This window comes from Prunus avium, chromosome 2 (genome assembly GCF_965620075.1).
Source record: "Prunus avium chromosome 2, drPruAviu1.hap1.1, whole genome shotgun sequence".
NCBI lineage: Eukaryota > Viridiplantae > Streptophyta > Magnoliopsida > Rosales > Rosaceae > Prunus > Prunus avium.
Window position 1 is genome coordinate 36,360,632 of NC_142285.1, and position 16,231 is coordinate 36,376,862.

Sequence of the window (16,231 nt, forward strand, 5' to 3'; positions counted from 1 at the left end):
AAATAAAAATAAATGATATACAAGTTTGGCAATCCCATATTCAACAACAACAACAAAAAGGGGAAAGATTTTCTTCTTGATTATTTCCTTGAATTCTATTGTTGCTAATGCTTTTACGTTTAAAAAATCTAATGCTCACGTTAAATCATAAATGAATGATTGAGATGCACAATAAATCAATGGAAATGTATGAGATGTGCACATGAATTGTTCCTTACTAATCTAACGATATCATGATCCATGAAGAAACTAAATCTTGCATGGTCCCATTTGGTTTATATGAATTCAAAAATTCATTAATATCTAATTCGCAAGTTAAATCATAAATGAATGATTGAGATGCACAATAAATCAATGGATATGCATGAGATGTTTATATCATGTTTTATCTAATTCTCAAATCTTAATTTTACAGCATCTTAACCCTTTGTTTGGATAAGAGAAAATAACTCGGAATTTAGCTAAAAGTCAGTGAATTTAAAAGGAGAAATTGACAATTCCCTTATTTAGTAACTTAAGCGCGGAATTTATTAAACAGAAGGTAATACTTAATACAATTGACAATTTATAAATATATGAACTTAATCCAATGACTAGGACGGTTCAGTTTTAGGTTCCCTTTCAAGGAATATATCCTTTGTGGAGGACACATGATTATGAATAACGTCCCACAAACAAGGTACAAGGCTCTCTCTATAGGCGAGTTATGAAATTAATGATGATCATGAGTAATAATTTATCTGCAGGCTGAGATGACGACTTGACGATATATATAAATGCCATGTTCTTTGTCCCCCCAAATTAATCCTTCCTTTTTGCTGTACCTTTGTCTGTTCGAAGCTGCTGGTCATAATATGATTATATTTCATTTTCTCTGTCATGTTTGATTGGTTACCTTTTAGGTTTTAAAGTACGGCATAAAGCTATAGGGACAGACAATGGAAGAGACAAGTAAAACTAAGCATTAGTTTATGGAGCAGTTGGGATACGAATATATGGGATAAGTGTCTTAACTAGCAGAGATTTGGACATGAAATCTCTACTTAATTGTGCCCCATATTCTTTTGTGGGATTAATTAGTCCCATAATCCTATCCAACCATCCCCAGTTGGGTCTAATTAATATGACCCCACTACAAAAAAAGTAAGCAATGGTCACCGTCTTCCCTTTTCTAATTAATACACCCAAATCACACGAGAATAAAATAATCACACACCCAAAGTGAAACAAACACACACATAGAACATAAGAATTTATAGAGGTTCGGCATTGTGCCTACGTCCTTTTAGTGATCCACCCGAGAAATTCACTAGTATGTTAGAACAACTTTAATTTGGTTATTATGAAGAAACCCCTTAGCTCTCACAAGAAACCCGCTCTCTTTTCTCTCACTATTGCTCAAACCCAATTTGATGCCCTTATTTTCTCTTTCTCATGAAAATCAGCACTAATATGCCTATGTATAGCATATAAGACTTTAGTACAATAATACAAAGGAATAGGAAATCTAAAACTCCCCAAACTCAAGGAAAAACCATCCTAAAACGAGTATGATCCGAGACCTCGTGACTTACGCTTGAGGGCGTCTAGTGGCAAAGCCATGATTTTATGTGTGTGAAGGCATCTCACAAAATATAAACAATAAAAAATTCAAACTCAAGACATACCAAAACATCAAAAATAATATTGTCTATTCATTACAATCATAATTTTGACAACAACCAAAAAAAAAAAAAAAAGTCATTACAATTCATAATTGTCCTTGACAAGTCTTCATATTTTGAAATCGTTGCATAACAACCATGTCATCTATACTATTAAAAATGTTTTTCTCAATATATGCAACTAAGCAATCATTCATCTATGAATTAACCTAATTTTAAAACTTGATAATATAATATTGAGTTTGAGAGAAAAACTCACAAACAATGAGAAAGTTTGTCCCCCCAAGAAAATAGAAAAATAGATTAAAATCTCTTTACTTTTTAGCAATTTGTGTACAAATGTAATATTTGTGTTACAAGGTAATATAATAATAATAGTCAACTTTTGGAAATGAGTTTGCAAAAGAAGGCGTAGTCTTGGAGGAAACGTAGGTTTGGCAGGGTAGGGCCCCACGTGGTAAAATAAATATGTTAATTAATATGGATTATCCTAACAAAATACTACTTTTTTATATTTATAATAAAAACTCAGTGGGGGCCTAGGACTACATTGGTCCCAATGTAGCTCTGCCCTTAAGTGCGCCTTGAGTCTGCTCGAGCGCTTGGATTTTTACATTTTGTCACTCGAGTGTCACTTGCTTTTGCTCGAGCGGCAGACCCTAGTCATTGGGTCTACAGCCCTTAAACTGTTCGTCTCCTTCATTTCTTCCACAAGTAGGCCAAGTTTAAAAGTGTTTATGAGTTATAAAAACTTCAATCGCTTCTAACAAAAAAAAAACTTTCAACTGAATTGATTATGAGTAAGGTCTAAAATATCGATGGTTTCAGAAATATAAGTAGTCCAAAACCACGGAAATTTCAATAGAAATATCGGGATATTATCGATATTGATAAAACTTGAATAAAAACCACGGAAATTGTAAGAAAAACTTGGAAATTTTTCTTGAAACTTTGGAGGATGTTTATTTAGTCAATTATCTATTACTTTATCACAAAAAAAATTGGAAGGAAATGCATTGCATGATGGGTCTAATTGATTTAAGTTGATTATATGACGAGTTGACAAACACTGCGAGTGTATAAAATATGTAGTAATTAATGAAAGAAGATTAAACACACCATAATCATTTATTTATAATGATTTACCACAATATTTTACACTTTATACATTGCATGGTAAGACACATAAATGGCTTAGTACCATATAGAGTTCCTATAAGGTTCAAATTTGAGTAATTTACACTAATATCTCCTAAAATTTTCGGTTTTTTCATCAAACTCCTTGAGGTTTTAAAACATAAGGAAAGACGTACAGTGAGAAGGAGAAAAGTAAGTTTGTAGTTTGTACGTGGGAGGTCGTTATCGAGTTTAGTAAGTATAATAGATAAAGGTACTCCAAGGTATCCCATGGTTGGTGGCATGGCCTAGAATCCCGCTACCTGTTGCCCCCCAGTTTCCTTTTTTATGCGTCACCCTTTCTTTACTTATCTTATCTTTTGGCTTTTGCCCATTTTAATCACATGCCACACTAGACACTACCAATCCTCCACACGTGTGTGCCTCATTGGACATGCATGCATATGCATGTATGATGGAGGGCATTCAAACAAGGCAACTTGCTTATGGTCTATCTATGAGGAAATGGTCAATTTTTCTTTGTATTTGTCTAGTAAAATAGTTATTCGTGTTTGACTTATTTGTTATTCATGTTAATTTGGGTCTTAATTTCAAATAAGGATTACCCTGGCGAACTTGCTAATTTTTTTAAATCTTTTTTTATCAAGTTGAGTCGTGATCAAATAAAAATATATTTGAGTGTGACGGTAACATCATTTGAGCAAAAATGGATCAAATTCTTCAAAATCCAAGAGCATAAGCTAAAAACTAGGACCTAACATCGTATATCAATCTCAAAACAGCATATGCAAACAAAAGGAATGCACATATATAAGTTTACTTGCAAGGATTGACGTACATTTTTCATAGCAATGATCGGCATAGAATACGACAATAACCCAAGACAACGCCACAATATTGGTGTCATGCATCAAAGGGAAATAGTCAAAATTAAACAAACTATCGTGCACTTATACCCACTATACACAGTCCTCTTGTCAACCTATTTTCATTACCAATTCTTTTTTTTTTTCTTCCCTCGGATGACGAGACAAATATGCAAAGCTTACGCGCGTCTCTCTATATGATTCCATTCCCTTTTGACTTCTTGAAAAGTAGGGCAACCTTTTGCCCTCTCTCTCTCTCTCTCTCTCTCTCTCTCTCTCTCTCTCTCTCTCTGTGTGGGTAGGAGTTGTGATCATGTACATGCAGCCTTGAGTTTTGAGTGTGATGAGATGAGATGATTAATTGGTTGAGCCATGGGCTCGGCACCTTCCTCAAACAAACCGACAAGCCACGTGATCTCAAAGATAATAAATTGATGATGATGATGATGATATATATGTATATGGTCCATCACCAACTTGAATATCTCGACCTTAGAAGATGCAAAAGTTAGAATTATAATTGCATTTGGAATTATAAAGAGATATGAGTGCTAGTAGAACTCCACTCAACAAGCTCACACACTTTGCCAATATATACACATATTCTTCTAGACATGAACAGTGAAAAAAAAAATTAATAGTAAACATGGTGATTAACCTAAGATAATGGTACTTGACAATGCCAACCCATCTATAAAAACTTGTTAACTAATAATTAACCTTTATTTGTCTAACATATATTACTGTGCTTGTAATTATATTCCTCTGACTTTGATGGACTAGATAACATTCTTATATGATATTGGGTTGTTCCGTTATATAGGACCGTTCGACACGTGGCACAGCGCGTCGGAGGACGACAGAGATGATGATTGCCGAGCAAAGCTCCAGAGGTTGATCTCGCTGTTGTTGTAGTCTTGGGTGGCATGGTAGGATTTGTTGGATGAAGATGAAGATATTGATCGTAGAGTTGTTGGTAATTGGAGCTCATGATGATCATCATTGCAATCGTAAGGGTCACTGAAGCAAGCCAATTGTCTAGAGGTCTCGGCTTGGCCATTCAGTTGTGAGGCCACAAAGCGATCGAGGGCTGCCCAGTTGGTGAGCCCTGAGTCCATTTGGTGCTGAAAATCCTCATCAATATTATTCTCTGCGCCCATCATCTCCTCATGAATATTGGGTTGGTAGCAGTCTTGGCTGCTGGTGGAGTTTGGGCTGTCTAGGCTTGGAAGCTTCAAGAACCTCTCATTGTAGCCATTGTGATTGTTGATGGGTTGGAGGTTGAATCTTGTGCTCATGTTGTTGGCTTCATTCTCTTCTTCTTTGCAGGTCCTTCCAATGTATTGAAGCATTTGCTCCAAAGCTCCCTCAGGGCATGAATCAAACAGGGATTGGGCACTTCTTGTTTCTGTTGTCAAGGATGAAGTGGTGGCGCTCATGATTGTGCTGCCCGGACTAATTTTATGGAGGTTTTTCTTCTTGAAGATTCGGCAAACCACCCATCCCTCCTCTTGCGCTGCCTCTCCCACAATCATTGGCACCTAAAATAAATAAAACATACTTAAGCATATGTTTGTATTTAAATTTGAACCGCACATTCAGGCAAAAACACAATCTGACAAAAGAATATTTCCTTGAAAACATAATCACTATGTTGTTCAAAATAGAACATAATTAAGAATGGTGTGATTATTGAAGTACACAAAGTGGCTTACATTAGTGATGCAATTGCTAGTGTTGTTGTCATCAAGTCTATATTCATGCATTATCCAATCGGACTTTTGGCCATGGGGAGCTCGGCCTTTGTAGAACACAAGTGTCTTCCTCATACCGATCCGCCTGCAGTTACTGCTTATCACCTTATCACGGCCAGTGGCCTTCCAGAATCCGGCGGCAGTTGCACGATTTGTTCGTGTTCCGGTGGGGTACTTCTTGTCCTTATGGCTGAAGAAATACCAATCATTTTGCGGTGTGGTTCCTATTTTACACTTCTCTGAAAGGAAAAAACAAAGGAATTTGAAAACTTATAATGGGTCATATAGGAATAATTAATTGGTTCCAAAATCCAAACTTCATTACTAGACAAGGACCAAACAATAGAAAATAGAAAATAGAAAATGGTCTTTTTATGTACCTTGTATATCCCATGGCTCAAGCTTATTGAGATCAACATCTCGGATAACATCCAGATCAATACTCTGATTTGAAACCTTCTTCTTCAAGTAGTATTGCAAGAGCTCCTCTTCTGTTGGATGAAATCTAAATCCAGGAGGGACTTGGGATTGCCCATTTACAGATATACTCATGTTCTCAGGCGCCATTTTGATTAGTGAAAGATTTCTGATCAAAATTAATGAAGTACTAGTGGTGAAGAAGGTACAAGAGAGAGAGAGAGAGAGAGAGAGGACTAATGAGAGAGGAGCAAATAACAAATGGTTGTGTACGCAAACAAGTATGTAGGAGAAGGACTATATATATGTGTTGTAGGACGAAAAGGGCAAAAGATACATGAATGGATTCTAGCTTTTGGTTCTCATGGGACATGTGTTTACACAAGATTGAGTTTTTATTTATTTTTACTGTTTCTCCGAGAAGGGCCACCCACCTTACATTACAAAGATGTAGAGAGTCGTGGGGTCCAGTATCAATAAAAGGGTCCCACAGAGAGGACCCTGTGTGAAACTAGTAGTGTAAGGGCGCAAGCTCACATCCATAACTATGACCCTCGACCTTAAAATCTCCTTAGAAAACCACCTCTTAAACAACCATGGACCACGCTCTCATTCTCTCTCTCTCTCTGTCTGCTTTGTGCAACCACCGCGACAAAAAAACAGATGGTGGGGTACGTAGGGAAAGCTCTTTCATGGCCCGTTAGATGAGAAGAGATGAAAATGTGACATAAAGAGATGACACTGGCCTTCTAGAGAAAGCCCCTTTTGAATATCTCTAGTCTCTAGAGGCTAAAGCTACCTTTCTTTAGCTATAGCACTCTGCACATGAGGCAAAAACCTTTTGCAATTTGTGAAAAGAAAAAAAAGCTTTAATTTCCATAAAACTTGTCTTCCCTTGAAGAGCATAAAATTATTGTATCTGTCTGTCCTATAATATAATCTCCTAATTTGCTGTAATGTTTGTGAATTCTGTAAACTATTTTCTTCACAAATATAATTACGATAAGAGAACATTATTTTATGAATACTACGTCAATATACGTACTAATTCAAGTGCTAAATATGGTGCGGAAATAATGAAGTACAGCTCAAGTACTTAAACCCATAACCATGGCTCAGCTTTTTTTTCTTCGTTTTTTCTTTTGTTGGTGGCGCATAAAGGTAAATGTCTATCTAACACTGCAGACCGATTGGTAGACCGATGGACTTGCATGCCTCTAAAAAGGATCGATGCACAAAATTAAACAAATAATTAAAATAACGTTGCAATATTTTCTAAGGATATATAATTATTATTTTTTTGTTTTCTAATGCATGTACGTACTCTCATCGGACGACCTTTTATATATTCTGTCCATATATAATTGATAATTAAACATCCCACCTGGCCAAATTTTAATTTCAAAAGGAACAAAAATCCACGTGGCCAGAGTGCTAAGTAGCTATTACTAATTAGTTTTTATTTTTTATTTCGGTTACTAATTGAGAAATAAAAAATAAAAGCAAACATATGTGGTATAAGTTATTGCCAACAGACAATACAAAATATGGATAGATATGCATGAGTGATCACATGCCTTTCTTGCTGTGAAATTTTCCAATATTTTGTCCCTAGCAAATTTTATTGCAATACAAAATATGGATAGATATTGTTGGGTTAGGTGTGATATGTTCATATTGCAAATTTTATATGTACATGTGAATTGATGTTGACGCAGTTTGATAATCGTAATGAGGCAATCAAATGATTATCTAAGAGAACTAAGTCTGGAATCCATCATAAATGAGAATACCTTAATTTTATTAACTTCATAATAATAACATAATGTCTTGACTACGGACTAAAATTGGTTTAAATATTCCTAAATTAACAAAAGTTTCTAAAAATCTGGAAAATATTAAAAGGCCCGTTTGGGCTGCTAAACGACCTCGAATGCTCGAAGATTGGTTTTACTCGTAGCTCTGTTCCCTTCGAAAAGATGGGTTATGGGCCCAAATCGGAGCTCGGGGCCCAAACTTGTAACTTGCCGGTTTTATTTTTGCGCGCGCGTCGCTCTAGCTCCTCCTCTATCACTTCAGCTATATGTTCAACATCAGATGTAGATTCAAAATAAGATGGATCATACGATGTACATATCTTTTAAGCTTCAAATTATAAATTAAAATTCCCTAATTTTTTACCCCATAACCTATATCACTCATACAATATTCCTCATAAAATAAGCATCCGCCACCAGCAAATTTAAAAAAGAAAGTATAATTCTAGTTCAACACGCTTGTCGTACTAGAATCGGATTATCTTGTTTGAAGCCAACTAATCAGTTCATTAATTTGACTTTAACTTTGAAAAGATTAGATGCAATTGACAGTACTAGTGAAAACTAAACGGAGGTGTAATTTTAATATAAATATATATTTGGTGGAGGAACAATTTTCAATATAGTTTGGTAACGAAATATATATTGACAGTACTATCCCCAACTAAGATTTCATGCGATTTTTTTGGTGCTACCTGATATTAAATAAGTAATTAGGGTGGAATCTTTTATCGTTCAAATCGTAGACTTATTGTTTAAGAGTTCAAACATTGTTCAATTGGAGAGTGTATGGAATGGACCCACTTGTTTAATCAAATGAGACCTCCGCTGTAATTTAGTGATGATTCGTATACTAAATTCTTGACAATTCCCTTGTTTTAAATGTTAAGTACACTTAATCATCGTCACATACAAAAATTTCTCTGTTCGAGCGGTACTACTGTGTGCTAAAATGACCATTCTACCTACCTAACAAAAAACAAAAAAATCAATTTGGAGAAACTACAAAAGTTTAAGAAATAGTATAATTATACGCTATTTCCTATCTAATTTATTATGAATAATGCTACTCTTACCACATTTGTATACAACATTCCTATATTATCTTACGTGGCAAATGAGGTGGACAGCCATATCAATTAAAATTAATTCAATATTTTATTTTTTTTAATGATTTATTGACACTTTTTAATTGACGTGGCTATCCGCTTCATCTGGCAAGAGTAGCATTACTCATTTATTATATATTTCACTTTCTTGCTATCGTCAGCTAATGGTTGAACCATAAATTAGTTAGGGAAACTTTTAGAGGTCTCTGTACTAATGATTTTGAAGCTAATTCTCTGAATTTCTTAACTCTAATCATTATATTTGGCTGATTAATGACAGAGCAACCACTTCATACTTTAGTTACTAACCGGCATTTATTTTTATTAGGGTTTTGATACCCATATCTTTTTCCTTCCTTTTCAAATTTTGCTATTGCGGTTGTCGTTGGAGAAAGTAATATGTTGAATATCAACATACAATCAATAGTATATTAAACAACTTTATGTGTCGGTAGTGCACCTATATAATTAAAGACAACTAATTAATTAAGTACAAACTTGGGATTTATTATCCAAGACGTGTTTTACAAATTAGCGGATTAATTCTACTCTTGTATAAGAAATTTAATCAGCTCATCTTCAAATTTAGGCGTTAACTATATCCGGAATGAGTTTAATTTATCGCTCATGTACATGAATAACTGTTAATTGTTGATGTGCATAAGACTTACAACGAGTTAGTCTCATTCACATCAACAGTAACTTACATGTATAAACGAGTTAGTCTCATTCACATCAACACTTAGACAATTACGTACCCTTAGTGACAACTGGAGCTTAGAAAAGTTTGAGAGTTCCAGATCCCCACTCCAAATGGACTAGAAGACAAAAATAGTGGCATTTCGCTATATTTCACGTTAGTCTTGTGCAGAAATAATGAGCCCACCAGCCTTGACAAAGACCTTCAACTCTCTGAAAATAAAAAATATCGTTAGTCTGGTAAATATATATGTGACAACATAAACCAAGAGTGACAGCAAGAGACGTTTTCATGAACATTATTTAATTATTGTTGTGATCAGTTTGCGTCGTAGTTTTCTAGTTCATGGTTACATACATATATATGACATCATTTGTAAACAAAATCCTGGAAGTTTGCTTGAGAAGCAAACGCAGGTGGCCATGCATGTTATTTGTTGTTGGCATGGTCTTAGTAGAGGTGAAATGTCAACATTTGAGTCACAGAAGATTAGATTAGATACCAGCAGCACGAAGATAAAATCTCACCTAGCTAGATTGTCATACATATTTGTCATTATTATAACATTCTTTTATAGAAAATAATCATTTTTCTAATGAAAAATTCCCATGCTTCTTTGAAAATGAAGCAGAAAAATTTCCCACTTTGCATTAAATTATTGATTTCTTTTATTCTCATTTTGAATTCAAGACCACCCAATTATCGAGAGAGAAAAGATCATTTGACTGCAAATTACGGGTTATACTAAATAAATATTCATGCTTATATATCACACCAACGTTATTTCGTAGAATTATATATGAAATTGTATTGTGAGGTGATCCAAAAATGTAATTTTTCGTATTAAATTTAATTGGAATTAGAGTTTCGAACTCAAAACCAATTGAAAACGAGGGAACAAGCCTTCATTTCTCAACAGAGGACACAAACTCTTAACATGCCCCATCATGCGCAACATCAATCAAGCTAAATACGTGAACGGCAAGATATCAAATGGCATTTTCTGATTCCATATTGAAATGTAAACATACAATCCAAAATTTGTGACACAAACATATAGATCCCACCTCTGTGAGATGTATCATTTGTGACACAAACCTTCTTCTTCAAGTTGACAACTTGTGCAACCAAAGCTACGCCAATTGTTTTAGTTGTAACCCAAAACAAAAATATACATTAAGAAAATACGTACTTTTATGTTTGTTGCATGTCAATGAATAAATAAAACTTGTGAATTGTCGTGATATACTGTGGACACTAGCTGGTACATGCTTATACTTTCAGCTTATTTAACTTGTATACAGGACAGCACGTGTTCCATAATCCATATCATAACAAATTATAGTGGTTCCATCTAATTCTAATACAGACTACTATATATACCACGTATAACGTGAAACGAAAGCTGCTTATTTCTCACACTTTAGCTAAATGGTAAGGAACTCAATAAATTTCTCCTTCTGCAATAAAAAGCCATTAAAAGTTATAGCTCGCAATGATTGTTTGATTAATCCTGTGACATCATCTCAGTAGATAAATATAAATCAATTTATATATGCATTGCATATATAATTTGAAGTGACAAGGAAAAGTTAGTGGTGAAAGCTAAGGCCCGTCATTTGATAATCATTTCAATTTTTATTTTTAGTTTTTATTTTTTGTGCTAGAGTATAGAGGGAAAAGATGGAGAATTAATGGAAGTGAAGATGGGATTGAGAGGGAAGATGAGAGGGGAGGATCGGAGGGAGGAGCAAGAAAAGTGAAACCAAAAACTAAAAACTGAAATCTATTTGAAATTGTTTTCATGTTCAAGTTTGTGTTTTCACTTCTGTTACTTCTCCCTCCCATCCTCCTCTCTCATCCCCTCTCTCAATCTCATCACACCCATTCTCACTCTCATTTTCCTCTATACTCTAGTATAAAAAATGAAAACTAAAAACTAAGCGCCCGTTTGATAACCATTTCAATTTTAGTTTTTAGTTTTCATTTTTTGTGCTAGAGTATAGAGGAAAATGAGAGTGTGGATGATATTGAGAGAGAGGATGAGAGGGGAGGATGAGAGAGAGGAGTAACAAAAATAAAAACAAAATCTTGAAAGTGAAAACAATTTGAAATAGATTTCATGAGTTTTTAGTTTTTGTTTTTACTTTTGTTATTCCTCCCTCCCATCACCTCCTTTCATTTTCCCTCTCAATCCCATCTCCACTCTCATTCTCACTTCCATTCTCCCTCTTTTTCCTCTATATACTTGCACACAAAAATGAAAACTAAAAACTAAAAACTAAAATTGAAATGGTTATTAAATGAGCCATAATTTATCGACTATATATATTCTTCACCAAGGTGAAATCTGATTATAACTTGTCTGTCACTAACAAAAATGACAGCTAGTGAGGATAGATCCAATCGTGATTAGCATGTTGGTATATGAATTTTCTGATGGTTTTTAAAAAAAATTGTTGATGTATACATTCTCTGCTTAGTCAATGTACCAAAACAAATAGGGCAACCAAAATACATCACTCACTACATATACCGTTCAAATAGGATCGGCCCACAAAAATAAATAAGAAAATCATAATTATTGTAGCCACTTTTTTGTGTAGACAGGACACAAGAATTCCGACAAAGTTTAAGAAAAAGACATAATTAGAAAGTTGATGAAGAATATTAGATCAAAAGACCACCTGAAAACAACCACGCAACTTTCTATTTAATACAAGATTTCGTGAGGGAGGAATCCTCTTTTAATCCGAGAAATTCCAATGCCATGCAGCTTCCTGCAATATTGGACGACTCTGATAAATGTTCATTATCGCTACAAGTTAAGGATCCTCACCTAATCTTGGTCGTATATTACTTGCTTTGCGTGCATGACGTATGATTAATCCCTATTTTATACCGTTATGAATTAGAAAACAGTAGCTGTCTGCCATGATTAAGAGAAAAACTGATTATCAAATATTGTAGGTCATGCGAAAATTCTTCATATACGTACAAGTTATTTAACAGAATTTTGAGTACGAATCAGGTTACCGATCGATTTGTGAGAGAATCATTCTATACATAACCTGATTGATTTGTGAGAGAATACATGAGTTGTATTGTAGTGGGGAAGATGTCATTAGTCCAATTCATGATATAATAGAGTTTGAAGGAGTGAGAAGCCTTTGGGGTAAGTGATATAGGTATCCCCTTGTTTTTGTTTTTCCTTTTTGTTTGGGTTGCATGTGTACACCCCTTGTAATTATTATTTTGCTAGCTAATAAGATTTTCTTTCCTCAAGTTGCCAGAAATTAAACCCATGATAGAAACTCACAACCCGAAGATGTGATCTATGTTAATAAGACTCTAATTTTCTATTTTCTTTTTATTATTATCTTTTTTGGGGGGGAGGTTGGGGTGGTGGGGGTGAGATGAGAAAATAAATAATCGTTTTCTAATTGCATGCATGTATTACACGTTCATCCAGTAAATTATTTAATTGCATGCATGTACGATGTATTTTTGTCTTGTTCTTATAAAATTTATACGTCAAAGTATCGATCGTTGAGGATGTGAAAGATGTTTTCATATGTCTTGCCATTGTTTGTATATAATTCAAATTATTGAAACTGATTAACACAAATACATACCTAATCATTTGTTAATTAACAAGTACACAGTCTAGCTATTTGTGAGGGGAAGGATATATAGACTGACAGGTTAAAAGGCAATGCAGCTTTTTTTTGTTATTGCATTAAAAAAAACATGGTGACACGACAACTTTTTTGGTTTATTAGTGCAGTTGTGTATTGAATATATAAGACCTTATTAATGAACATATTTTTTTTGGTTTAGCACACGATTTGAGATAACGACGACTGAAAATACCTAATATGCTGTAGCTTTGCGCAAGGTCTAACAGTATGTAATAGTTTATTCGTAAACGAACGTGGTCTGACAAGAAAATTAAACTTCTTTAATTAGTTTTCTTTTAATCATCCCTAAAGTTCTTAATTTAACAAATGTTAATGTGGCTAGTTTGTTAATTAAAAATATAGATACATCATTATTCATTGACGGATTCAATAATTTTCTTTAATAGAGATAAAAAAACAATCACTAATAGTAAGGGATCAATCGACTCTTAAATGTTTTAAAAAACACGTCAAACATTATCATGCACAAATTAGATGAAACACAAACTCTACACCTTCTACATATTGTAAGGCACAAAAAAGAATGAAAAAAGTGAGTTCATAGAACAAGAAGAAAAACTTGAGTAGAGGACTAGAGCAGATTGCCCTCCTTTTCCGCCTTAATCTTCTTTGAGGTATTTATCAAACAGACTGCTCCCATTCAAAACAAAATTTCATGAAAACTTGCCATTATAAGTGAAGAACATAATTGAGTGGAGGCAATGCCTTCATTGGACCCTTAATGGATCTGCCCTTGATTCCGCAACTAAGGACACAATTTATGTCTTGAATTACTTTTAGATACATTGATGACATGTTTACTAATCCGTAATTGGATTGGGAGGAATTGAATTGAGGAGAATTAGCCATATGGATTGAGGAGAGTTAGATTACGGATTCCTATTGAAATTGTTTACTAAACCATATGGAATTGGGATATGAGTTGTTCTAATTACTAAAATACCCTCTTTGTTGGGTTAAAGTAGATGGTAAATTTGGAATTTTCAAAATTGTGTGAAGATATAATGGGTAAAAAAGATGAATTCCTAATGAGTTAGTTCTCGAGGAATTAAAATACCAACTCCCACCCAAGAATTGAATTCCTCCCAAATCAGGTATATATATATATATATATCAAGCAAGTGAGATCGTGGGATTAGAGAAATACATGTTGTTGCACCAAAACCCGAAGACCCCAGTATTAATATCCATTTTTATAAATATATTGAGATGGTGATCAATTAGAAATATTACTGCCATCAACAACAAATTAATAGTTTTAATTAGTAGTTGACAGTGCTTGAACACCTAAGTATATAATTAACTAGTTAATTGCATATTAGAAATTAATGACTTCTTTGATAATAAACCCCATATAAATATTTTTCTTTTGTAAGAAGATTGAATTGAGACCTGAGAATCCAACATGGGAAACAGTACTTATTCTTAGCTAGTTCAGAATGATTGGGTGAGCAGAGCAACAATATTAATATTATTCCAGCTAATTAGATCCTAAAATATATATTAATTATGATTTAGCAACGTGTCAGATTTAATTTATATTTTACAATTGTTTTAAGTATTTTATGGTTTTTTTGATCTTGCTCTTGTATTTTACTTTTTGGTTCCCTCTGGTTGTTGGGGGTGCAATTTGAAAGGCTGCTTAACGACTAGCTAATGCGATATGATTATTTATACCCGAATCCAGGAATACAGGGCCTTAGCTAGATTTTTTGTTTCTAAATTATAGAGTCCCTTGAGATTAATATAAAATAAGGTTTGAACTAGAATGCATACAAAATTCAACTTTTCAACTAAATTATATATAATATTGTTCCACATATCCTTAATCAAGATGACACTTTATAAATCATTGGGGTTAATCACCAATCGGGAAATGAATGAGGGGAAAACTAGAAGATAAGTAACCGCATGTGTTAATGGTTAATTGCATTAGTACATTACTGTTCAGACACTTTATTTTATTTCTCATTCACTCTCCTCCTCGGATAAGAAATCTGTGTATCCCTCCCACGTGTTTAATATGGTTTTTGAATCAGAAACACATGCTGGCTCCATCTGTGTTCTCAAGTAAACAAAATCTCTCCCATTTGATTCATCAGCCTTAGTAAGATTCTCATCAGTTTCTTGAGACGTGGGGCATTCAGTAACACTTTCTTGTTCTTCTTGCGGTTCAACCAAATCTCCATAATTCTTTAGAGAAATCATTCTGTCAGTACAACTAAAAACTTCCATACTATACATTGGACCTTTGAGTAATACACTCTTCATGGAAATACGTGTTAGATCCACAAAGAATATACTGTTACTGTCTTTATTCTCTTGGTTGAAAAATATACCGTGCTCCCATTCGCCACACTCAGAAAGACTAAGATTCCCAAGAGGAAGAGAAAGAAGATATTGTTTTGCATCTATTTTGTAATTTAGCACCCATTCTTTGTTACCATAATTATTTTTCAATCCTCATATCTTCATATATTTATCTTCTGATGAAGAAAATTCCACTAGGGCCAAAGATCCCTTGAAATTAAGCACGTGAAGAAAATTCCTAAGACTCGGCTTTTTCTCTAAGGCGGCAGGATGAGGAGTCCAATAGAACTCCTCTTTCTTGAAGTCGAAAGAAAGTATACGTATAGACGAGGAAGATAAGTCTTTTGTATCTCCATCAACCAACCAATGCATGTCTCCATGTGCAGATGCCTTCTTGTCGGTTACATGACAGGGAGGAACTAAGGGTAACTCCCGCCATGAGCTTGTCCCCAATACAAGCACTTCGGCAGTCAATTCGCTCAGTTGGCCCTTTTTGTACTTATGATGGTACGAAATACGAACAATCTTGTAGGTGTTTGTTTTATTATCAAATCCCATGCCGTAAGAATCTTGTCGGACGACAGTGTTGGCTGAAACTTGAAGCACGTCACTTGTTGTTGGGAGCATTAGAATTTCTCCCTTGAAAGGATTCAACAACAAGCATGTGTTTCCATTCTTATAATCAACACCATGACAAATAAAGCCAAACAAGTTGCAGAAAACAAAATTGAGCACGTACGAACCCTGTATGGTCCA

At 34.3% G+C, this 16,231-nt stretch overlaps 1 protein-coding gene across 1 annotated transcript; it reads right to left on the reverse strand.

Annotated features, from left to right (window-relative positions):
* Window positions 1-4,301: 4,301 nt before the first annotated feature.
* Window positions 4,302-6,127, reverse strand: LOC110757674 (NAC domain-containing protein 43). Its single transcript, XM_021959370.2, has 3 exons — window positions 5,802-6,127; window positions 5,383-5,660; window positions 4,302-5,208 (listed from the first exon to the last, which is right to left on the reverse strand). Exons 1-3 carry the CDS (start codon window positions 5,986-5,988, stop codon window positions 4,483-4,485), a joined length of 1,191 nt encoding a protein of 396 aa, XP_021815062.1. The 5' UTR covers window positions 5,989-6,127; the 3' UTR covers window positions 4,302-4,482.
* Between the last annotated feature and the right edge of the window lie 10,104 nt (window positions 6,128-16,231).